The 26,582-nt window shown below is 38.7% G+C and overlaps 1 protein-coding gene across 6 annotated transcripts in view; it reads left to right on the forward strand.

The window, feature by feature from the left end:
- The window catches only part of PREPL (prolyl endopeptidase like), a 47,596-nt gene that overhangs the window by 15,974 nt on the left and 5,040 nt on the right, over positions 1–26,582 (forward strand). For 4 of the 6 annotated variants that reach the window (XM_072635718.1, XM_072635720.1, XM_072635719.1 and 1 more), the window contains 8 exons: positions 4,946–5,069; positions 12,107–12,323; positions 15,167–15,352; positions 18,402–18,608; positions 19,869–20,044; positions 20,539–20,755; positions 22,784–22,933; positions 23,559–23,682. In XM_072635718.1, the coding sequence (XP_072491819.1) occupies positions 4,946–5,069; positions 12,107–12,323; positions 15,167–15,352; positions 18,402–18,608; positions 19,869–20,044; positions 20,539–20,755; positions 22,784–22,933; positions 23,559–23,682 (1,401 nt within the window). Of the gene's footprint in view, positions 1–4,945; positions 5,070–12,106; positions 12,324–15,166; positions 15,353–18,401; positions 18,609–19,868; positions 20,045–20,538; positions 20,756–22,783; positions 22,934–23,558; positions 23,683–25,621; positions 25,946–26,582 lie in introns of those variants that run through there. The other 2 variants (XR_011972776.1, XM_072635721.1) reach the window with 2 other exon arrangements.

Below are 26,582 nucleotides of genomic sequence, written 5' to 3' on the forward strand. Positions count from 1 at the left end.
GGCAAATTTGTAGACTTGTTTTGCTTGATTATGCATATTGGTTATGAGGAGTGTATTTTTTTTGGGAAAAGGCAGCCAGAATTTCAGGGGGAAAGGGAACTACCAATAAGATTGCCCCCAAAAAAGAAGATAATAAAGAAAACACAGTCACTGAATCATTTTTTTAAGTGCACAAAAGAGAATAGAAAGAAGTTCAGAAGGAAACACAGTCAGGTAATATAGCTTTGAAAGTAATATGGGGCAGAGCCAAGATGGTGGAATAGAAAGAAGTAAGGACCTGCTACAGCTCTCTTCCCCAATGCCTCAAAAAACCTATAAAAAATGACTCCAGAAAAATTCTAGAGCAACAGAAGCCACAGAATGATAGACTAAAGCGAATTTATTTTCCAGCCCAAGACAATCTGGAAAGTTGATGGGAGGGTCTGCTGCATCAGGGTGGGAGCAGAGCACAGTTTGCTGTAGGCTGTGTGCAGACTGAATGGAAGCAGGGCTTAAGGGACTGAATCGCTGGCAACTGTTTGCAGTTTCCAGACTTCTCAACCCACAAATGCTAAAGACAGCTTCAAAGGTCAGTGGGAAGGGTCTCTCATGTGGCTGGGAGGGGAGCATGGTCCGCCTTAGCCCCAGCCCCTACCCCAACCCCAGAGTGGCTGCAGCCACTGCTAAAGCACTTCTGGAGCCCTCTACTTAACAAACCTCAAAAGTCAAGTAATTGACTAGGAAAAAAGAAACAAACTATAGTTTCTTTCTTGGTGAAGAGGTATTTTCTTATGTCATTGGTGATGAGGAAGATCAAGACAACAAAGACAAATCCAAATGCCTGTAAGAAAAATATGAATTGATCTCAGGCCATGGAAGAGCTCAAAAAGGATTTTAAAAATCAAGTAAGACAAGTAGAGGAAAAATTGGGAAGAGAAATGAGAGTGGTGCAAGAAAATAATGAAAAACAAGTCAACAGCTTGCTAAAGGAAGCCCCACAAAAATGCTGAAAAAAATAACACCTTTAAAATTAGACTAATCAGAATGACAAAGGAGGTCCAAAAAAGGCAATGATGAGAATGCCTTAAAAAGCAGAATGAGCCAAATGGAAAAAAAGTCCAAAAGCTCACTGAAGAAAATAATTCTTTAAAAATTAGAATGGAGTAAATGGAAGCTAATGACTTTATGAGATATCAAGAAATTATAAAACAAAACCAAAAGAATGAAAAAATAGAAGACAATGTGAAGTATCTCATTGGAAAAACAACTGACTTGGAAAATGGATCCAGGAGAGATAATTTAAAATTATTGGACAGTCTGAAAGCCATGATCAAAAAAAGAGCCATCTTTCAAGAAATTATCAAGGAAAACTGCCCTGATATTCTAGAACCAGAAGGTAAAACAGAAATGGAAAGAATTCACCAATCACCTCCTGAAAGAGATCCCAAAAGGAAAACTCCTAGGAATATTATAGCCAAGTTCCAGAGTTCCCAGGTCAAGGATAAAGTATTACAAGCAGCTAGAAAGAAACAATTCAAGTATTGTGGAAATACAATCAGGATAACACTTAGCAGCTTCTACACTAAGGGATCAGAATATGATATTCCAGAGGTCGAAGGAAATAGGATTAAAACCGAGAATCACCTACCTAGCAAAACTGAGTAAATACTTCAGGGAAAAAATGGAACTTCAGTGAAATAGAAGACTTCCAAGCATTCTTTTGTAAAGACCAGAGCAGAGTAGAAAATTTGACTTTCATGTACAAGAATCAAGAGAAGCATGAAAAGGTATACAGGAAAGAGAAACCATAAGGGACTTATTAAAGTTGAACTGTTTACATTCCTACATGGAAAGATGATCTTTGTAATTCATGAGACCTTTCTAGTATAAGAATAGTTGGAGGGAATATATGTGTGTGTGTGTGTGTGTGCGCGCGCACGCGTGTGTGTGTGTGGAGAGAGGGTACAGGGTGAGCTGAATATGAAGGGATGGTGTCTAAAAAAGATAGGGTTGAGAGGAATGTACTCAGAAAGGAAGAGGTAGAATGTAGTAAATCATCTCACATAAAAGAGGCAAGAAAAAACTTTTACATTGGAGGGGAAGAAGGGGAAGGGGAGAGGCAATAAGTGAACCTTCCTTCAGATTTGGCTTCAGGAGGGAATAACGTGCACTCTCAGTTGGATATGGAAGTGTATCTCGCCTTGCAGGAAAGCGGGGGGTAAGGGGATAAAAGAAGGGATCACAGATTGGGGGAAGGGGTAATCAGAAGCAAATGTTTTGGTAGAGGGACAGGTCAAAGGAGAGAACTGAATAAATGGAGGGTGGGACAGGATAGAGGGAAATATAGTTAGTCTTTTCACAACATCACTGTTACAGAGATATTTTGCATGACCACACATGTATAACTTTTATTGAATTACTTGCCTTCTCAATGAGGGTGGGTAGAGAAGGGGGAAAGGAGAGAATGTGGAACTCAAAGCTTTAAAAATGTATGTTAGAGGTTGTTTTTACATGCAACTAGGATATAAAAAATGGAGTACAGAAATCTATCTTACCCTACAGGAGAATAGAAGGAAAGGGGATGGGGCTGGAGGTGATAGAAGGAAGGGCAGATTGGAGGAAAGGGCAATCAAAATATACGCTGTCCTGGGGTAGGGAGAGATGGGAAGAAAATTTGAAATTCAAAATGGTTTGGAAGTGAATGTTGAAAACTGAAAATAAATAAATTTATATGAAAAAAAGAAAATAATGTTGAATTTACTATATCCTTTTTTAAAGCAAGCTTTATGTAATAGAGATTCATGTTTTTTACATGTAATCCTAATTTTCACTTCTATTTTGTATATAGAAATTTTTTGTTATAGTTAAATTCAGAACTTTAAAAATTATTTTTAAAAATCTAACTGGGAATTTTTGTAGACTGCCAAGTTCAACATGTGTCAACAGTTTTACATGCTATCAAGGTACTTTGAGAGACATAGCATCCAATCATCACAAGATAGTCTTTTTTGCACTGTGGAATCTGTTCAGATCTAGGTACCATATTTAAGAAGAAGATAAGTGGGAGAGCGTCTGAAGGAGGGTTACAAGAATGGTGAAGGGCCTTAAGTTCATGCAGTTAAAGGAATTGGGGATATTTAACCTAAATAGGGGACAAAGATAAGCTAAGATTCAAATATGACTTTTAAAGCTAGGTTTGAAATTGAGTAACTAGAAATATGATGATGCCATCAACAAAATAAGAAAGAGAAAAGATGTTTTAGAATATTGTAATTTATTTGGCTTTAAATTGTTGAATTATAGTTACATTGGGACATCCAATTTGAAATAATCAAGAAATAGTTGGAAATGTGTATATCTAGAATGTCCAGAAAACAAGTTGAAACAGGAGATAAGGTGAGAGGCATCCATATGGAAGTCATAAATAAAGCTAATAAAGGAACTGCCCACATTATTATTCTTCCCACTTAGAGAGGGGTATTGCTCAGTTCTATAGTCTTTTGAAGACCCTAAGCCAAAGGTGAGGAACTAGTGGCCTCGAAGCCACACATGGTCCTCAAGGTCTTCAAGTATGGCCCTTTGATTGAATCCAAGCTTCACAGAACAAATCACCTTAATAAAAAGATTTGTTCTGTAAAACTTGGACTCAGTCAAAAGGTCGCACCCAAGGTCCTAGAGGGTCTTGTGTGGCTTTGAGGCTGCAGGTTCCCCACCTCTGCTCTATGCCGTCCTGTGGACATAAACTTGGGTTTATCTCTCCTTACTCTCTGATTTCAAGTGAACTGATATTTCAGATTACCTCACTATTATTAAAAAATACATAGTTGTAATGTGAAAATGTGTTTAACGGGAATGTAAATGTAGTGCCTATATCAGATTGTATGCCGTCTTAGGGAGGAAGGGGAAGAAAAACTTATGGAAGTGAACATTGAAAACTAAAAATATATTTTAAAAGTTAAAAAAAATACAGCATATAAGATGCTATATATGATATGATTCAATAACTGGTGACTTGGTTTGTTACAAAGGGTAACTTCTCTGGTAAGATGAATATAATGAGATGCATCTGATAAGATTTAAATGTTAAACTTTTATTGTCTTTTAACTGTAAAATTATCTTTAGAATAAATGGTTATACAGTCCATAATTATTGTCAGGCATTGAAGAAAATACTATTCTAACATTCATTAACAATGCTGTAATATTATGAAGGATGTAACAGTTTATATAACTTAACATTGAATGCTGAATATAGCCTCATCATCCTCCCATTTCTTCTTCTACCATCATAAGTATTTTGCCCCAATGTACTTTTTTTAACCCCTTTTTTCCTCAACTATGGTTCCTGCTATCTGTACCCTAAACAGTTTGCCCATCCTACAAATTAGAAATGAGAATGAAAGATCCAGTTTTTCCTCAGTCTTCAAGTTAGAAGTTATAGGTTTAAACCCATTTCCAGTTTCATTCTGATCTGTAAATCTAGTCCTCCTCTTAAATCAAATGTGCTTTCTTTTAGATCTGATCAGAATTCTAAAGCATTCAATCCTTTGTGCTTTCTTGAAAAGTCCTATGTAAGAAACTCATGGTAAATAACAGTAAATACTTGAGAATATATGCAGAGGCACTGGTAGTTCATTCTGTAGAAGGCTCTCTGGTTTATTGACTTTGTTACCCTGGATGAGTCTCATGAATTTTCTCAGCCTCAGTTCCCTCAAATGTAAAATGGGGATAAAATTACCTTACAGGTTGTTGTGAGAATCAGATGAGAAAACATGTGGAAAAGCCCTTTGCAAACTTAAATGTGCTATATGAATGTTAGCCATTATTATTGTTATCTTGGTTTGATGTAATCAAGTTCACTTTAACTTTTAGTTTCCAGGGATAGACTCCCAAACTGAATCATGACTATTGTGCTTTTCTATTATAATGCAGTAGTATTTTATCACTTAATTTGTTTTCCTTTCAGAATGGGCACAGGATGGCATTTTATTATACACTTGTCAAAAGAACCTTCGGTGTTGTGATGTATTTCGAACTAGCTTTGGGAATAAAAAACATACTGAATGCATCTACACAGAACAAGATCCAAGGTACTGGAATAATACAAGTGAAGAGAAGCCTTTTTTAAATTTTTGACCAAATGTGAATTTAACATCCCCTAAAGTAACTTCTTAAATTTAAACATTGTAAAGTATCTTTGTACTCTGATTATTTATTTTGGTTTTTTTCTCTTTGACCAAATTATTTTGGCAGTAGCATCTCATAAGACCAGCTGGTACAAGTATAAAGAGTTTTTGATTTCATCATTAGCCAAAGTATCCATACTGAGGAAACCACACAGCTTTTGGAAAGTGCAACCTCCATGGGTATCTAACATACCATGCATACGCTTACTACCAAGCTTTTGGTCTGGGAAAAAAAACATCTCATTGGAGACTTGATTTTCTCATAGATTATCTGATTCAGTTGTCCTCCATTTTACAGATTAGGAAACTGGATGAAAGAGCTTAAGTGACTTACCCATATTTACACGACCAGATAGTGGCAGAGCCAGTGCTAAGATGCTGGTCTCTTGATTCCCAGCCCAATGTTAATCTATACCATACTTCCTTGAGTTGTGTTTCTGCAGTTCTGTTTGCCTAACAGTTTACCATTACAGTGTGGTTTAGACAGCCAGAGAAGGAACTACTTAAGTAGTCTCTCTCTCTCTCTCTCTCTCTCTCTCTCTCTCTCTCTCTCACACTCTCACACACTCTCTCTCTCTCTCTCTCTCTCTCTCTCTCTCTCTCTCTCTCTCTCTCTCTTTCTTCCTCCTGCTGTGCTTGATTTGTAATCCCTCTCAGCTTTCACTGTTCTCTGTTACTTAACTATTCTGTTAGATTTGCAAATGTCAAGGTCTTTCCCAGGGCAAAGTGCCCCTTAGAGAGAGAATGACAATTTTCATGCCATACAGACAGATCGGTTTCTCTTTTTCTCCAGAAAACTCCTGTTGTACCTACTCATATTTTCTCTTTTATGCTGGGGATAATCCCTGCTGTGGGTGGTGACCAAATACAACCATTATGTTGTTCCCAGTGATCAAACTCTAATCTGCTGAATACTCACTCAGTGTCCTTTTACAAAGTAATTGTTCAGGAAGAAAAGCTGGTTTTTTGCTAAATTGATTACAGAGCTAGTTTTATAGTCATCTAGCACACTATCATCTCTTTGAAGGTCCCAACTTTATAAATTCTAAGAGTATGGTTTGACTGAATTGGATTGTCAACAAGGAATACCATTGATTTTAATGGACACTTGATAATCAACTTCTGTTAAAATAACTAAGAGATTCAGTTTCAAAGTATGTATTATACATTTAGATGTGTTTAGAAAAATAAAGCAAACAGTGAATTAAAGAAAACAAATTTGCCTCACTAAACATATGATTACCTAGCTAAGACTAATCTTCTGTATGAGAATGAAAAGTAAGGAATTCTTTTTTATAGTAACTATCTAACCTATCTAGATCAAAGCCTAAGATAGTATATAAAGTGACATTATCTTCAGGTAAGGGTGACAATAACATCAGTTTATTTTAAATATGTAGTGTCTCTTTTCTCAAAACTTAACTGTTTTAAAATATTAATCTTGGGCACAGCCAAAACTGGTGAGATAAGTTCAAGATGTCAATAACCTTCACTTATTACTTATTTGCATATGAAGACAATGCTTTTCTCTTGAATTCAGATTTCAAAATGGACACATTGTTAAACTGTAATTGCTGAGTTAGTAAATAACATTTCTTCCCTTTGGGCTTGGTAGAATTATGCATGCCAAGGGAATTGATAGTTAAGTATTTACCAATTAGAGAGCAGCCCAAAATTAGATATGATAGTTATAAATCTTTTGTCAGTTATAACCAGAAAAGCAAGGCATGACTTCCACAAAATTCATTACTTATGACTTTCAGATCATTTTGGAATTTCTGTTAGTGGTTTTAATTTTCCTTTGTTTTCTACCTTGATGCATTTTCCTAGAGAATTTTATTTCCTCAATATTTTACTAAGTTTTCTTTTAGTCAATTCCTTGTAATTCTATACTATTGCCCAATCCCTGCCTACTTGTTTCCATCATTTTCTTCCATTTAGGATCAAGCTATGACTATCTTATTAAAATCTTGACTTTTTCACAAAGTACCTTTTTCTTAATGAGATCACAGAAAAAGATCTTGCTATAAGCCAGCCTCAGACAGTGACTAGCTGTGTAAGGCTGGTCACTTTATCACTGGTTGCCTCAGTTTCCTCATCTGTAAAATAGGGATAACAATATCTCCCTTTCAAGAGTTGTTGGAATCAAATGAGATAATAATTGGAAAGCACTTAGCATGGCTCATTTCTCCCCTTCCTTCCTAAGCATAAGTACTTTGTCACTGTAGGAGCTAGAAAGGGAGAGTTGATGCAGGAGATTTCTGATTAGCTGAGTTTCTCCCAGCCCACTCAGAATTACACACTGTAAGGGAGAAGTAACAGAGAAAGCTAGTTTTTATGATAATACTTTGTAAAATGTGTCCCTTTTCAGATTTTTAGTAAATCCTTATATACTTTGGCAAGTAGGACCTTCATTGGGTCACATCCTGAATGACCTATTCCCAGGTGGTAAAAGAAACTGAAGAAGTTTTTATAATTCTTGCTCCTTACCCATAAGTGATGGAATTAAAAGTCACACCCCTAGTGGTCTTTAAAAACCATTTCTGCAGGAGTTTGGTGGGAGAGTTGAGATAGTTGAGAAGAAAGCTAGCTATGAAGGAAGACCATAGCTCTTAGAGGAAATCGCTCTCAGCCTTTTCCATTGCAGTTCTTAGAGTCTAGTGAGTAGTAGGAGCAGAGGATTTTTTTCCCCCAGTCCCACACTGGCTGTAGTACCTCCCCCAGCTGGAGGCACTGTGCCCAGCAAAGAGCAGGCCCCAAAAGTCTATTCGTGCAGTGAAGATGGAAGTTATCACTCACTGGCCATCAGGAGTTGAACTGTGACACAGTGCCCAGAGGGAAGCAGCATGAAGATATCACAAGGAAAAACATTGCTTTGGCACTCCAAGCGTGATTCGCCTTGACCATGTGATCCCTAGTTTGTGCCTGGTGAACTCTACATGAGTATTTGCTCTTCTCTCTAATGATGTATGTATTTGCAAAAGAACACACTGCAGCTTCATGATGGAAATGTTTTGTTACTGCTTTATGTTCTGTGCCATTTTAGGAAATATCTTTACTTTGAATTAAGTGTGTCAGCTGACTAACTCTTGAAAGTAGACTTTTTGGCAGGGGCTTTTGTGCTGTATAGTTTTAGTAGGGCAGACCCTTGTCTTCCTGGAACCTGGTGCAGGCATAAGAACATAGATTTAGCACTAAAGGGATCCCAACGGTCATGTAGTCCAACCCTGTGATTTTACAGAAGAGGAAAGCCCTGCTCACAGATGTTAAGTGACTTGCCCAGGCCATCTGAGTCCAGAGCCCTCTCTTTCCTTTTGCCCTTTGAGAACCAACCTACAAATGTGAATTAGGTGAGTTGGGGGGTGGGGAGAAGTAGCCATAGAGGTATACTACATCTCCTCTTCAGTCACTTAATACTAATTATAGTAGAGAAAGTTCACAAGATGCATACAGGGTAAATTGGATTTATTTCACAGAAAAGGCACTAAGGGGAACCAGGAAAGGCTTCTTGGAGAAGGTGGGACTTGAGCTGAGACATAAAGGAAGGTAGAAAAGCTATGAGGTGGAGATGAAGAGTGAGAGGATTCCAGCCTTTGCAGACAGCCAGTTTAAAACGCTGAGTCTGGAGAAGTAGGTGTCATGTGCTAACCACAAAGAGACTGGTAGAATGAGTATTTAGAGAAGGTTAAGGTGTAAGACTTTTCAGATGAAGGCGAGGCCAGATTTTAAAAGCCAAATGGAGAAATTTATATTTGATCCTAGAGCAATGGGGAGCAAATGGAGTTAATTGAATAGAGAAGTAAGCTTAAAATAGTCCAGGTAGGAGATGACAAAGACCTGCAGTGGGGTAGTGGCAATGTTAGATGAGAAAAGGAGGCATAAATGAGAGACGTTACAAATGTAGAAGTTACAAGGCTTGGCAACTGATTGGATGGTTGGGAGGAGGAGGGAGATGAGATGATAGAGTAGGAAATTACCCCTAGGGATCTAGCCTGGGGGACTGGGAGGATGGTGGTACCCTCAATAAAAGAAGAAACCTCCAGGAGAATATGCGGTAAAAAGCTTTGGGATATATCTGCTTGATGTCTAAATCAGATACCAAGCTTATCTTAAGTACTTTATAGGTACTGAAGTACCTACTAAGCCTTGAAGATACAAAGAATGAAACAGTCCTTACTCTGAAAGAGCTTACATTCTAATGGGGGAGACAAGTACATGCATACAGATATACAGCATAGACATATTTAAAGTTAATAAGTGCAAATACATAGAAAGTAGTTAAATACAAGGTAATCTAGAAGAGAGGACATTAACGGGGGAGAGGGACAAAGAAAGGCTTCGGGTAGAAGATGGTTCTTAAAATGTGCCTTGAAAAGAGAAATTCCGTAATGCAGGGGCGAGGAGAGAGTACATTGCAGGCAAGGGCAATGGTCACTGCAGATGTGTGTGAGAAGTCTGGCTGGATTGCAGGGTACCAGAGGAGGGATAATGTCCAAAGAGGATGGGAAGAAATGTTAGAACCACATTATGAAGGTCTTTAAAAGGGGTAAAGAAAAGACTTTATTGTTGATCCTAGAGCCACTGGAATTTGTTGAGCAGGGTGACCTAGTCACATCTCTGCGTAAGAAAAATCACTTTGGCAGCATTGTACACAAAGGACTAGAATAGTGACAGACTTGTGACAGGAGAATAACCAAGGCAAGAGATACTGATGGTCTGAAGCAAGTTGCAGGCTACGCAAGTAGAAAGGGTTGGATGCAAGATTTGTTGTGAAAGAAGAACCAGCACGATTTGGCAATTGACTGGATGTGGGCTAAAGGAGAGTGAGTAGTCAAGGTTAAAATGCTGAGGTTATGAACTTGCAACACTGGGAGAATAGTAGTCCCTTCAATGGAAATTGGGAAGTTTGGATAAATTTTAGACTTGAGGAGAAATAATGATTTTTGGTTTTAGACCAAAATGTTGATTTTAAGATACCTCCAAGACCTCCAACTTGTAATGGTTAATAGGCAGTTACCTATGCAGGACTCAAACAAAAAAGTGAGAGGTGAGAAAAGAAAACAGCCTGTGCCTTGTGATGGGGGGGTGAGTGGAAGACAGAGCAGCAAAGGAGACTGAGAGAAAGTGGTTCAACCCAAGATTTGACTACTAGATCACTAGTAACTTTGGAGGGAGCAGTTTCAGTAAAGTAACAGCATTTTGGGAAGCCACATTGTAAAGAATCGAGAAGAGAGAAAAGAGGAAGTGGAGACAACTCTTTAATAGGAGCTCGATTGAGAAAGGGAAGAGACATAAGACAGGAACATGAGTTTTTTAGGATAGATGTGTTTCTTAATGTTTAGAACTTGCCTATGCCAAATGTTATTTCTATAAACAAAGCCAAACACAGCCGCTGTGTATGTGTATAAAAATATAATGTATGTATGTATACATATATGTGTGTGTACATATCATATATACATATAAATTGTATATGTATACATGTGTGTATTCGTCCTTCGTTGCTGAAGAAGGCCATGCCATCAGAGAAATTATGACATGGCTTGCACTTGATTTTGTTTTGAGTGAGGGAGGAGCTGTGCAGGTCATTAGCCTCACTTCTCCTCCAGAGCCATCTAGATGACCCAGGATGAGGCAATTGGTGTTAAATGACTTGCCCAAGGTCACACAGCTAGTGAGTGTCAAGTGTCTGAGGTGAAATTTGAACTCAAGTCCTCCTGATTCCTGCACTGGTGCTCTATCCACTGCACCACCTAGCTGCCCCATGTATACATACATGCATGTGATACAAATATGTACTTGATATAGATTAGTTAATAAGCACATACTGATACTAGCCTAGTTGTGGTGTTAAATTCTGCACTTTTGCCTCATATTTTGGTGTGCTCATCTTTCTTTTCTCATTCTCTTCCCTTCCTTCTTCCTCTTTCTATCCCTCTCCCTTTGCTATCCTCCTCTGTGTGTTTTTACATATATATGTATATATATATCACATGTATAATATAATACATATATGTGTAAACAGAAAATACACACATACATATAACGTGTGTTATATACATATATATCATTTCCCTCCTTATCCTTACCTCTCTTTTTCTCACTCCATTGTTCTCCCTACATCATTTTTTCCCTTTCTCTACTTTCTTCCTTCCTTTTTTCTCTCCTGTTTCCCTCCATCTTCCTTTCACTCTTTCTCGTTCTCTGTCTCTCCTTTTTCTCCCTCTCTTTCCAAGGGATTTTGCTTCATTTATTAGTGTGAAGTATGTTTTTATTGAATTTCACCACAGACAGTGATATCTCAAATTGTTGTTGGATATCTCAAATTGTAAATGGATCTTAGAAGATGGAATGCTGGTTACACTGCAGAACTGGACAATGCTTTAAAAATGAGTATACATGGTATAACATATTGGCCTTTTCTGAATGCCACTTGAAATTCTTATTTGAAGTAAATGAAAATACAACAAAATCTGGGCTCAGACACTAATGAAACAGGTGTCTAGTTTTCTCATTGAAATTCATACTTTTGGCTTTTAAGTTACAATTTCTGCAGGGAATTAAAAACTACTTTCCTATTGTTTTTAAGACAATTCATGTCAATTTTTTTCACTTCTAGGATTGACTGATACTGAGAGATTGAATAAGAGTAACTCCTGAGCCCTTTTCTTATTTAATAAAATCTTTCTGCCTTCACTGAGAAGCATTTTTCTCTTCCCAGCAAGTAGTCCTGTGATTTAGTAGTATGTAAAATGGTATTTTAAAAAATAGTTAACTGTGGCTGACTCTTGACTTCTTAGTATTCATCAGTGGAATATTTTATTTTTCATTTTCATTATAAATGAATATTTAATGTTGAATACTTACTAAGCATATCCCATGAACAAAATAGTCTATATCCTAAATTCTTTCAGTTTTCGTATTGTACTTTACCTTTTCAGGTTTTTTGTGGACCTACACTGTACAAGAGACAAGCGCTTCCTCACCATCAACAGTAACAGTAAGACTACTTCTGAAGTGTGGCTGGTGGATTGTCATGAGCCTTGGAGCCCGCCAGTGCTTGTCCAGAAGAGAAATCCGGGGGTTGTGTACCACATTGAACACAGAAACAGTGAGCTATATGTTCTCACAAATTATGGAGAACCTGCAGAATATAAGGTAATATTTCTGGAAAGCTTTACAATAGATCTTCAGCTTTAGCATCTAATGTTCTTTTTTGAAAATTTCAGAAAAATGCATTGTCAACTGCTGCTGTGTTTTCTCCTCCCTTCTTCCTAATTTTTCTGTTATTGTTGAGGGTACCACCATCTACTCATGAAGGCTTAGAAACTTCAACTGCTTTCTCTCTCTCTCTCTGTCTCTCTCTCTCGCTCATGTTTTCTCTCTCATGTTCTCTCTCTCATGTTCTCTCTCTTCTCTCTCCCTCTTTCTCTCTCTCTGGCCCCATATCCAATAAGTTGCCAAATCCTGTTGTTTCTACCTTTTTAATACCTCTGTTATATGACCTGTCTTTCCTCTGGCACTACAACCACCCCCACTTAGGCCCTTAATCACCTCATGCCTAGACTATTGCAATAGCTTGTTGCCTTGGTCTCTCTGTCTCAAGTTTCTCCCTATTAGAATCTTTTTTTTTTTTTTTTTGAGGCAATTGGGGTTAAGTGACTTGCCCAGAGTCACACAGTTCATAAGTGTCTGAGGCTGGATTTGAACTCAGGTCCTCCTGACTCCAGGGCCAGTGTTCTATCCACTGCACTACCTAGCTGCCCCTACAGTTCATTCTTTACTAAGTTATCAAACTGATTTGGCTTTTAAAACCTTTCAGAACCTGCCCCTCCTGCCTACTCCCTTCTGTGTACTCTGCCATGCAGTGAAATTGACCTCCCTGCCCTTTCTAACACACGACACCCTATCTCCGGCCTCCAGGCATTTTTCACTGGCTCTCTGCCATGCCTGAAATTCTCTCCCTTCTTATCTGCCCCTTGGCTCCCTGGCTTCCTTCATGTCTCAGCTAAAATCCCACCTTCTTCCCGAAGCCTTTTCTGGTCCCCATTCATCTTAATTTCTTCACTCTAAGATTCATTCCAATTTACCCTGTATATAGCTTGCTTGTACCTGTGTGTTTGCATGTTGTTTCCCCCCATTAGCCTCTGAGCTCCTTGTGGGCAGGGATTGGCTTTTGCCTTTCTTTGTGTACCCCACATTTAGCACAGTGTCTGACACGTGGTGAGTGCTTAGTAAATACTCATTGACTGACTCTAATGTAGACATGACCTTTGAGTTCTAGTTATCTTTGTAACTCTTCTCTTGTATGTGCATTGATTGTGCCCCGCCAAGCCTCAGCCTTACATTGTTCCTGCCATCCCATCCCATGCACTACTGGAAGAAGGTAGAAAAAAATCACTCTTCTTCTCTCTCCCTCATCTCCTCTCACTCAGATGCCTTCTGCCAGTTTCTTCTCCTTCACCCTTCACTCCCACTCTTGAGGGTGTCAGAGTGACATCACTTGTTTTCAGTCTCTTTCTGTCTATGGGCCCCTTCCGTACCAGCTACAGTTATACCCATTTCTCACCAGTTCTCAGAAAACCCAGTTGATTTCTTCCATCCCTGCTAACTATGATGCCGTGTCTCTCCTGCCCTTTGTAGCTAAATGCCTTGAAAAGGCCATCTTCAGTAGTACCTCTGTGTTCTCTCCTATCATTCTCTTCTAAACCCTTTACAATCCAGCATCTAACCTCATCATCCCATCAAAACTACTCTCTCCAAAGTTACCAAGGATCTCTTAATTGCCAAATCCAATAACCTTTCTTCAGTCCTCATTATTCCTGACCTCACTTTAGCCTCTGACACCGTTGATCACCCTTTTCTCCTTCATACTCCCTTCTCTCTGTTTTTGGAACAACACTCTTTCTAGGGTCTCCTTCTACCTATCTGATCATTCTTCCTCAGTCTCTTTTGCTGCGTTTTCATCCAGAGCACATCTTCTAACCACAGCTGTCCCATGGGGTTCTGTCCTGGGTCTTCTTCTATTTTCCCTCTGTACTATTTCACTTGGTGATCTTATCAGCTCCCTGGATTTAATTACCCTCTTTATCATGATGATTCTCAAATCTACCTTTCCTGCCTGTCTCTCTGCTAACGTCCCGTCTCATATCCTCAACTGCCTTTCATGCATCTTCAACTAGATGTCCAGAAGACATCTTAAACTCACCATGCCCAAAACTAAACTCATTATCTTTTCTGCTCACACCTGCCCTACCTCCTAACTTCCCTATTACTATAGAGGCAACACCATCCTCCCAGTCCTCAGGTTCACAACTTAGGAATCATCCTTTACTGCTAACCATATGTCACCCCCATATCTAATCTGTTGCCAAAACCTCCTCTCCTCTGACCCTGCCACCTTTCTAGTACAGGTCATCATCACAACACTGCTGGATTATTGCATTAGCCTGCTAGTTGATCTTCCTGCCTCAAGTGTCTCCTCATTCTAGCCCATCCTCCATCCAGCCAACAGAGTGATTTTCCTAACGGGCAGGTATGACCATGTCATCCTCCTATTCAATAAATCCCAGTGGCTTCCTATGGCCTCCTGGACAAGTACAAAATTCTCTATTTGGCATTCAAAGCTCTTCATAATCTTGCCTCCTCCTATTTTTTGAGTGGCCTGCCTCAGACATTTGCTTGTCATGTGACTTTAACTTTAAGTCATTTAACCTTTCTGGGCCTCAGTTTGCTCATTTGTAAAAATGAAAGTTCTGTACTAATTGTCCTGCACAATCCCTTCCAGCTCTACATCCATGATCTGCTATCACATTTTCTTATAAAAGATGAGATGGAGACACTAAAACTTCAATAAATGTCTTGTTCTTCCTTTCATATGATGCTACTTATGAAATAGCAGAAGGTGTCTACATATGTTCATGTGCACCCCCTTTAACCTCAATACTTTGCTATGTCTTGATATTTTTCTAGCTCTCTTCTGTCAATTTGTTTCTCTATAGTTAATGAAGACATCGGTCAATTCCTGTAGTATGAAGAATTGGCAACTTATTTATGCATTGAAGAGAAAAACCAAGCTTATTGATATGGTGATGCTCAAGGATCACTGTGTTATGTTTCTGAAGTACTGCAATCAACTTTATCTCAGTACAGTTTCCTTAAATGATCATTCAGTTCAGTGTTTCAAGGTATGTTTCATTTTTAATAGTTAATTGCTAATCAAAATACACAGTTGTTTTATCTGAACAGAATATGAAATATAAAATATTTAAAACAGAAAATTACTGTATTGGCATTGTTTTATATTAAGATATATTGGATTCATGTAATAACTTTTTTTTCTCTTAAAAGAACTTGGTGCAATATAGATCTATAATGGTGCTTATTCGTGGAAGCATCAAGGCTTCACTATAATGTTGTTGTAAAACCAGGATAGTTCTATTTCGTTTACAGTTGGCAACTCTGTGACCTTGAACAAGTCACTATATCTGGGCACCAGTTTATTCATCTATAAAATGGGGGTGGAGGTTGGATTAGATGATCTCTGAGATACTTTTAGAGGAAGAAAAAAATGGTTCTAAATGTTTACATGAATCCTTGACATGTTCATAGCAATTTCCATTAGGTGTTTCTTGTTTTCTACTATTACCTTCAACATTTTCTTCTCTGTTGTTTTTCTTTTTTTTTTTTTTTTTCAACAATAATTTGCACCAGATTCAGGTAATTGGAGTTTGTGGTACTTTAATGGTATTTGACCTCTATACTAATTTGTCCTTATATTTTTATTTAAAAGTATTCCTGATTTTTTTTCCCTGTTTACATGGAACATCTCTCCAACTTTTAAGCTCCATGAAAGCTGGGAACATGTTTCATTTATGACACCTGCATCCTCCAGTGCCTTTAGAATACCCTGAATCATAATGATGACATGTTTACATATTTAGTGGCACATCTGGCTGCATTTGGAACCATAAAAGAATATTTTGAAGCCCTTATCCCTGCCCTCTAGGTGCTTGCAGACACACTGATTCACATCTACAGCAGGAAGCAGATCTGAACAGATCATGATACCAAACTCTGAATGATGTAAGACCTTTGTATCAAGCATGGCATTCCTGCTTAGTGAGGATTCAGACATTCATGGCTGAGGAGAGAGATTATTTTAAATTTAACCTCAGTGAAGAAAATGCTGTAATGGCACAAGATACCATTTAGCAAAGTCCCATGTTCCTCTTAAAAAAGTCCTGTCCTCAATCCCCACTCTTTCATGATTTCCTAGAATTTTTCTCACACAAAACAGAAACAAGATAATATGTCCAGTTTCTTTTTTGATCCATTTGTTAAAGAGAAAACATCAATAGAATTTAGTTTTATTTTTAATGATTGTCTCTTGTGAATGTTGAGCATTAAATGTCATGTTGCAGTAATTTTATATTAGTGCTCACATGAGTTTTATTTGGAGATTTTTGCAAAATCGAATCATTATTTTAAAATCAAGTAACAAGAATAGGGAATATGCTAACACCTGAATATCACATCCTCAGGCTTTAGTTGGTCCATGGTTGCTTCGGATCTATGACTGTTATTTATTACTATTAGAAACATCATATTGAGGATGATATCAGTTTGTTCCAGTGTAGTGTGTTCTAAGTCATGTTTTCATTAGAGGGGATAAATTGTGCCCATTTATACACACTCCTGGCTCCTTCCTTTCAAACTGATGACTTACACCTGAGAGAGCTGACTGAACTTGAAAAGCGTAGTCCCAAACCGTGGAATGATTTTGTTTTCTTATACAGCATCCCTGTCTCCTGTGGAAAATAAACTTTCAGACTTAGCCTCAGTAACATTACAAACTCATACCTGCTAGGACCCCTAGGTTACAACCAAAAAGCCCCAGGAAGGAAGACCACCACATGAGCACTTTAATGTGTTTTTTATCATCTTATCATTAGTACAAAAGAGTCTATGTTGTGGACAGAGGAGCCTGTATTTGCAATAGTGGTAGAAGACGTTTTTCCATCACTCCTTCCCTCAGTCAATCAGCCGAGTCTGTTTGCCCATTCCTACAGGTGACTAATGGTGCACTCGTCACACACATCCCCAGTTGTCCTCTGTAAGGAGAGCCCACCATCAGGGATGGTGCTATGCCAGACTGCTGATTTTCTAAGGAATTTGCACTTTTTACAATTATATAGGAAAGGGATTTCAATTTTCTTTTAACACTTTGACTTTCAATGCATTTCTGAAGCTTCTGTCCACCTGCTAACCAGAGCTGCTTAAAAGATGTGAAGGGGATGCTGAGAGAAGGCTCGAAGCTGGACCCTGCTGCTCTCAGAGAATGAATCTTGATTCCTTTCATTTTTCATTGAGTTAAGAATTTTAAGCATAATAGCCATGAGTTTGAGGAAGGATGTGCCAAGAAAGGGTTTTGTTCTCTACAATGGTTAGCCTGGGGGCCAAAGTTAGAAGCAGGGGATTTTAAATGGCTATGCACTGCTGGGCCAACTTAGCCCTAGAGTAATAATGGCCATTGCTGTGGCTTCAGTCCAGGCTGTTCAGGAAACAGGACACAGGCATGGGATCAGATCAAAAACACACATCCGGGTTTCACGACATATAAGAAGAGTTAGGAGGACATAGATGGACCTTTAGGCCTATGAGCATTTTAACCATTTTAAAAAAGATTTATAACCCCTATTCATGTCCCCAATTCAGCATTTCAGTACAGGAGATTACACCCAGATCATGATAAACCATGGTGTTAGGCTAGTATTTTCATAGATATTTGAATGCCACCTTAGGGATGTTAGGGACCTTGGAGATCATGTGAGCAAAATTACCCATTTTTCAAATGAGGAAGCAGGTCCAAGGAGTTTCAGTAACTTGCCCAAGATCAGACAGGTATTGGTATGAAGGAGCGGCACCAGCATTGGAACCGGAGTCCTTGGAACGTAATCCAGCACTCCTTCTATTACACAGCCACTCTTTTCCTCCTCAGAATGTGTAAGAGCCTCAGAGATCACTTTTCTTTCCCATTTGTAATGGTTGCATAGTTAATTTCATTTATTTGGTGTCATCTAGTCATAGTCATTTCAGTTGTTTGAAATCACTTTGCTACTTTAAAATATGACTTTTATGGGAAGTTCAGCAGAATCTGAATTGAATGAAACTTGGTTTTGTACCTGAAACTAAACTTCCTAAAGAAGGAATAAAACACACATCTGATCTCTTCAGCTCCCTGCGTGGGCCTGTGCATGCCAGCTGGACCCCCAGCCACAAGACAGCGGCAGTGATGTTTGCTCTTTTCAGCTGTCCTCCCCTGTGCATCCTCCAAGGCATTTTATATATATGTTAGGAAAAAGCAGTCTCTATGAGCAGGCTGAGCAAGAGGAACCCGTCATGACAGATTGTCACATGGCACGTTTAGAAGCAAAAAGCAAGGTAAGTTTTTATAACTTCTCTTTTAAAATGGTAACAGGAAAGGAAAGAATAATGATAGACATTGCTGTTCAAGTAAAATCAATATTCACAATTTCAGTTGGTTTGTCAAAATGATCAAAGTAAAGTATCTAATATATCATGTATAACCTGACACCTTGAATTGAAGGTGTAATATCTTGTGTGTCTTGTAATATCAGGCTGTAACATCTTGTCTGTTAAATCATGGCGCAGATTTACTAAACTCAGCATATTTGTTTATGGTGAAAAGAAGAAAAAAGGAAGTTAAGTTCTGGAAAGTATAGAGGTTAGGTCAAAAGATTTCTCCTTGCATGAAGGGAAGGAATAAGTGGTCTGTTTGTTGGGCACTGCTCTGATTTCCAGCATGTATATTTTTGGTGTACCACAATGACCAGCCTGCATAGGCTCTACATACACCTCCTTCCTTTCCATAAGGAATTTCTCACAGAAATGCTTCTTTGAATAGAAAAGGGGATGGGCAGAGAGAGCAGCCAAATGTATTTTTTGAAATTCACTTAACAGCTTGTTTTTGCTGAAATATATGCTATATTCCATAAAGTAAGGATTGTATCTGTTGGACTTTCAGGAAGAGCTAAAATGCCCCAAGCAAAATGTAAAATAATGATTTAGAGCCTTGGTTTTACAATACTCTTATGGTAACATCACTGGTCTTAGATATTTGCAGTAAGTGAGAGTATCAAGGAAAAAAATCATTTAAATTAAAGTCATACTTCTTTTAAGAATATAAAAGTAGATAAATCAGTAATATGCCCCCATTCCAGAATGGTTAATAATCACCGTTACAGTGACATAAAATTAGCTGTCTGGTTTTTTCTGCTTGCTGGGTTTTTTTATACATTGGTACTAGTCTGATATAAAAAATGAGAAGCAACAGTATCCAACATTGATATTATGAGTAAAATACTGGCAGTTTGTCAATTTGTGAATAATATTGTCATAACCTGGGATAGGAATTTAAAAGAAAATTTTCTGATGAATTATAGTATTATCAAACAATAAAGTATATTTAAGCCATTAAGTAATATTTCAGTTTCTCTTTAATACATATTTGGTGATACTACTAGAAAAAAATCTGAGACAACAGGGATTCTGATATGCTTTGGGAAGCCCACCTATCCTAAAAGAAGTCAGGACACAATGTGAGGTTAAAGAAAAATCATTATGGTTTGTGTTGTTGTACAAGAGTAGCTCTTTACGTTGAAAACATTCTTTCATTTCCAGGATGGAACATTAGTGCCAGTGACAATATTTTATAAAAGAAATTCTGAGGACTTACAAAAAAGACCTCTTCTTATTCATGTATATGGGGCTTATGGGATAGATTTAAACATGAATTTCAAGGCTGAGAATCGAATGTTAATTGAAGATGGATGGATATTAGCATACTGCCATGTTAGGTAAGTCTGCACATAATTTTATTTCAGTTGAAGTATAAAGCACAGGGACAGAGTTCAGAATCATATTGAAACTAATAACTACAATTTAGATATCACTTTAAAGTTTCAGTTTTTCCATTTATATTGCTGAATTTATGAATTCTTCTCTAGTCACATGCTTTACTAAATCTGTGCTGTCTTTTGACCCAGTTGAGTAACAGGTTGATCCGAAACACTCAAGTTTCCATGTTTGGTTGCCTACTGAATGATTGCTTCCATTCAAGTCCCTTCAGGCTTTGGTTTTCATAAAGTACAACCCCATTTTAGAAAGTGAACTGGCATTTGGTTCATACTTTTGCCCTTTCTACCTTATACAGTTCCTACTTCTGAACACATAGATTTGTTATTTATGTGTTAATCTCACTTGAATTTGCCAAATATCCACAAGAATGCATATTTTTAGAGTACTATCATTTACAGCTTATTCCCTTTGTATTTTTTTTCCCTCGTTTCAGAGGTGGAGGTGAATTAGGCCTCAGGTGGCATAATGACGGCTGTCTGAACAATAAACTCAATGGCGTTGCAGACTTAGAGGCATGTATAAAGTTCCTTCACAAACTGGGATTTTCTGAACCCGCATCTACATCCCTTACAGCTTATAGTGCTGGAGGTATCCTAGCAGGAGCACTGTGTAATACCAACCCCAGACTCATCAGGGCTGTGGCTTTACAGGTAAGTCAGCTCTGAGTCCTGGAATGGTAGAATATTTGAACTAGAAGAAAAGAGACATTGGTTACTTACTCTAAGAAATCAAAATAGAGAATCAAAATAGTTGAAAACCAAGAGTAGGAATAGGATGCAGTGGTTTCTAAATTTTTTTTTCCTTTTAAAAGGTTTGATGCTAACAATTATAAATTAGAAAATTACCTACAAATAATCACTTAGGCCAGCACTGCCTCCTTTATGATGGCCTCTAATGTAGAACATGTATCACCATTTTCATTGAGCTTTTCCTGGGATAGAGGTAATACTGGAGAGTAAAAAGGCATTAAGTCAGTGTGCTGTGAACAAAGCTGCAGTCAGCCCTTCAGTTCGAGTCAGCTCTCCTGCTGTCCTCTTACCCTGGACTTAGGTCCTCTGTGGAAGCAGTTACACTGCCTTTAACCAAAGAGACTGGCATGTACTTTTTCCCTTGTCAAAGAGATAGGTAGGTCCTCTTTCTCTTCATGAAGCTGCTCTGTCCTTGACTGTTTTTCTCTTACTTTCTTTGTTAGAAGTTATAAATTCTTTGGGTTTAGGCATCTTTGTATCTCTATATCAGACAGAGAACCTTAAATCAGTCTGAATGAAATTGATACTATTGTCCATCCATACTTGCTGATAGAAATAGCAACTGGTATCACTTCATTTATTCTCCAACCTTCCGAATGACTGCTTTTAGGGACGTAGCAATGGCAAATAGTAACTTTTGCATGAAAAAGTGTGTGAATTCTTTTCAGGATTGGATTGGCTTTTGGGCATTTTACCTCATAGCATACTTCATACAACATCACCTTCCATTTTATTTTATAAGGCTCTCAGTTTATTTACATATTTCTTGTTATAATATTCCCAAATTCTGCATTGGTAATTCACATTTTCTTATATTCAGTATAACCTCCAAATAAATTTGCTCATAAATGTTGACCTGCTCACTGCACGCTTACCCTAAAACTAAATAAATACTAATGGAGAATTTCTAAAATAATTTAAAAGCTCTTAACCATTTGCTAATAACTTTCTTTCTAAAACTTCATAACGTTTTTCCATAAAAACTTGTCTCTCTTTTGTTTTATCAAGACCCACTTTAACTACAAAAAGTTCATATTTAAACCAAATAATTTAAGCCTGATTGAACTTAGACTCTTTTTTGTTAAAGGTACAGTTGATTAACATACTGACTGTGTAAGCATATAGACTTTATAGTAGGTGAGGACATAGATGAGACACTATACAGGTGGTGTTTTAAGAATATAATCATTCCATTGGCCCTAAATGCATATTGCTTTTTTCAAATAACTTCATTTACCACTGAATAAAATAAAAACGAGTCTGTAGAGAACCTCTGACCCCTAGCTGGCTGTACTCCCTCACTGTCATCCTTATCCTGCAATCTTGATCCTATCTGTCCATGACTCCTTGAGCCAGGGCAGGTTGTGTCCCATCCCTGCTACCCTGACCCAAGCTGAGACCAGATGCTCTTCTTCACAGGTCCAGTTTTGTTCCACTTCACAGGTGGTGCTCCCCTTGAGCATGGCCTCAGCATCACTCTCTGGGTTCCTCATCTCAGAATTTTGATCAGTTAGAGCTTCTCTTTTCAATCATCCAGAAAATTTCTGTAGGGAAAGAAAGCCTCCCAGCATACCCCGATTGTTCCAAATAAGAGCCATCCAAGCCTGATTTCTCATAGGCAAGGATGCATGTGAGATCCAGCAGTAGCTGTGGGGAGGGAGGGCACAGAGGTGCCCAGGTGCCAGAGAAAAGGAGGCAGCTTCCTCACTATTCCTCAGTGATCAATAAACTTGGTGTTTATTGGAAACCACTGCAAAGGTGGAAGTGCGCTACTCCTGCCACCTCCAGGCTTGTTGGCTGGCACACTCCACACCCTGGGACTCCTGACTTCCAGGCACTGTGCCCTTCTCTTGTGGGATGCATTGTGATTGTGCTGAGCTCATCCTGCCACCTCCTCATGCAAACCCATGATGCACTGCTTGTGTTTAGGCACCTTTTCTGGACATCCTCAATACCATGCTAGACGTGCAGCTTCCTCTGACCATTGAAGAACTGGAAGAGTGGGGAGACCCTTCATCTGATGACAAGTATATGGACTACATAAAAAGTTACTGCCCCTACCAGAACATCAGGCCCCAGGTAATCAAAGCCAGTCGTGTTACCCTGCCTCGTGTAAGTAATTTAAAAAGGTAGTCAGCAAGTATGTCACGTTTAAATAACATAGAAACTAGTCAACAGGTATGTTTATGCAGGTGTCAAAGGACACAGAGTGCTGGCTCTGGAGTCAAGAAGACCTGAGTTGAAATGTAAACTCAGACACTTACTAGCTGTGTGACCTTGGGCAAGTCATTTAACCTTTGTCCAAAAGCTCAGTTTCTTCTACTACAAAATGGGGAAATTAATCCACCTACCTTGCAGGGTGGGTATGAGGACTAAAGGAGATAATATTTGTAAAGCACTTAGCACAATGGCTGGCCCCGAGTAGGTGTGGAGATGGAGACAGCTCGGAATGTCCCTTCTGACATTTCTCCTTGGCTACATTTTAATATTTATGGACATCACAGCTTGATTAAGCCAAGGAGTCTGTCGCAGATCTCTGTAAATCTATCTCATACAGATATTGAAGAGCAGTAATTAATGGGCAGCACTTTTTCTTCCTTATGATAAAAGTGCTTGTTAATTATCTTTAGTAATTTAATAATGATTTATAAAAAGGTACAGAAAACAAAAAACTAATTCACTTTGTCAATCTGTCTTCTTTTAGACTTACCCTTCGATTATAATCACAGCGTATGAAAATGATCAACGTGTCCCCCTACAAGGAATATTAAAATATACTCAGAGACTCAGAAGAGTTATCATGGATCAAAGACACAGCAGAGATCATGGTACAGTAATGCCTAAAAATTTGATTGGTTAAGTATGCCTGTGACCCAACCCAGATCGTGCTGCTCATAGTAGTACTTTTAATTACATCGTGGTTTTTGGTATTTGTATCCCTATGATTTAGGAAAGATAATTTTTCTTGTACTTAGTATTCAGTTAAACTACATATAAGCATTTCACCATGTGGAGCTGAAGACTCTTTCATCATTACCCTCGGTACCATCTCATACATGTATGAGCTATTAGACATTTCTCCTGAGTGGTGTGCTGTGAAAAGGGAAGAAAACTTGGCTTAGGAGAAAAAGTTTCAGAATATCTAACCAGTATTACCACACAAAAATGATATTTTTAACTAGTCTTAATTTTGTGGTCTAATGTATTCTGTGCCTAATGTCTTCAAAATAGCACCCTCATATCACTATGACTGATGAACAACATAAATAGTTAACTGTAAGTAAAAATTAGCTCCATGAAAATAAAACAATTTGAGGAATAAGCATTGCCAGTTTTCTAAAAATATTACCAATAATTAGTTATCTGTGACATTTTTGACTATGTCTTATGGTAAGAGAAAATACACTCCCTCTTTCTCTAGGCCCTGGCACTGCTATAAAAGTCCAACACCTTTTCTCTCTTTCTCCAGGGTTTAATTATAGCTAGTGTGCAACATCTGTGGCAAAAATTTAACCAACCTCCTTCCTTAAAAAAGCACATCAGTACATAGGAACACTCATCTGTAGGTTTCTTATTTACTAAAACCCCTCAAAATCAAAGATGCTGCCATTTGGGGCAGGTTGGTCTGACTAGCAGAAGCCCTAGGTGTTGAGTTACCTGATTGCTATGGGAAAACAGGGCCAGTTTTTTTCACTAAATAATGTGTTTTGAACTGTGGGTGGGCAGTTGTGAGGTGTCAGGAATCACTGAAACAGGAACCTCATGTCCAGTCCTCTTAACTGGCAAACAACAGTGTACAGCAGAGTTTTTATTCCCTATTCCTAGTTTTCCCTCAGCTTTGTGAAGAATGGAGGAGAATCTTGAGAGGTGTCCATAGGTGTCAGCTCTCCAGGGATAAGGTGCTGATGTTTATTTATTTGTTTTCCCCCAAATCTCATACCACAAAACAGGCCTCCCCATCTGGCCCTTTTAGCCACAGAGAAACCATCTAGTAGCCACTAAAAGAACAGCGACAAAACTATAAACTTATTAGTAACAGAGAAAAATAACTGAAAGTAACATTTGGCCCCATTGGCAGAAGAGCTCAAGGAAGCCCAGTGAGCCTGTCCACAGACAAGAAAGAATCAGGAGCAGATTGGGCAAGGGCAAGGGCAAGTCAGCTGGGGAGCCAGCAACTATCTATCAAATGCTTATTTGTTGTCCTGGGCAGAGGACAGTTACTAGATGGAGTTAAACCAGATATCTGCAACATCTTGATCTTTTCATAAGTAACTACATTACTGTAGTCTTCCAGAGGAGTGGATAAGGTCAGCAAGCATTGACTGATCACTAAGTATGTACTAAACACTGTGCCCTTGCTCTCTGGGAGCTCACATTCCAGTCAGGGAGGCCACGTGGAATGTGATCTCAGCAGGGAGACTGGAGAAGGTCTGAGCTGGGTCTTGAACAAAGGAAAACTGAAATACGTCAGATACCGGGCAGAGCAGTAGAAGCATGAGGGGTAGCTATAAAAAAGGCTTGGAGACCCCTAAGACAGTGTTGTGCTCAAGGAACAGCACTGAGGCCAGCAGGACTATCTGTACAATTCATATATACACATACATATAGGTAGATGGTTATACAGTGTATGGAGGGGAGTAAAATTTTAAAAGACTGGAAAGGCCAAAGGAAAATTGGGATAAGTTTTGGGAAGAAGAATGAGGTTTTTTTATACACGTTGAATATGAGATGCTTATGAGCTGACATCCATTTCACCATATCTAATAGGCAACAGATGGTAATATGGGGCTGAAGCGCAGAAGAGACACTGGGGCTGAATATAGATCTCGGAACCATTGGCATAGATGAGAGTTGCTGAGATCATCAAGTGAAACAGCATAGAGCAAAAAGAAGGAGGGTTCGGGACAGAGCCTTGGAAGACAGATGCAGTTAGAGGGCACGACATGAAGAACCAACACAGAAGGAGACTAAGGAGAAGTGTTGGGAGAGACCAGTGTCCCAAAACCCAGAAGAGAGAGTGTGCAGGAGGAGAAGGCAATCAGCAGGATCCGCTGCTGCATCAGGGTCAAAAAGAATGAGGATTAGAAAAGGTCATTTGATTTTAACATTACATTAGATTTAGAGGTCATTGGTAATGGGGCAAAGAGCATTTAAGGCAAATGTCAAGGTCAGGAGCCAGATTCCAGAGAGGTTAGAAGAGAGTGAGAGGAGGAGTGGAAGCAGATTAAAAGCAGCTTTCTCAAGGAATTGAGCCACAAAGAGGAGAGCTGTACGATGGTTGTGAGGAGGGTTGAGCTGGGTGGTGGTGGTTGGGATTTTTTTTTAAAGGATGGGCATATTTGTATCCATCAGGTAAGAAGTTAGTAAATAGGGAGAGATCAAAGATAAGAGAGAAAGTGGGGGCCACTTCATGTGAGACAAGAGTGGAAAAGATGCTGGGGTAGTATATCTGAATGATGTGAGGTGAAGAGGAATACAGAAGGGGGAAGTCATGGCAAACTCAGCCTCAGATTTTTTGGTCAAGTATGAGTTGACAGCTCACAGGGGCAGGAGGGAATGAGGAGGTTTTGTGAGAGGTTTGAGGAAAGATGAGGTTGGGAACAAATCAGATAGAAGGGAGGGGGGTAGAGGGAAAGGGAAAAAGCATTGATTAAGCACCTCCCATGTGCCTGGTACTTTGCTAAGCACTTTACAAATATAATCTTGCTTGATCCTCACAACAGCCCTG

The sequence above is a fragment of the Notamacropus eugenii genome, chromosome 1, assembly GCF_028372415.1.
Source record: "Notamacropus eugenii isolate mMacEug1 chromosome 1, mMacEug1.pri_v2, whole genome shotgun sequence".
NCBI classification, from domain to species: domain Eukaryota; kingdom Metazoa; phylum Chordata; class Mammalia; order Diprotodontia; family Macropodidae; genus Notamacropus; species Notamacropus eugenii.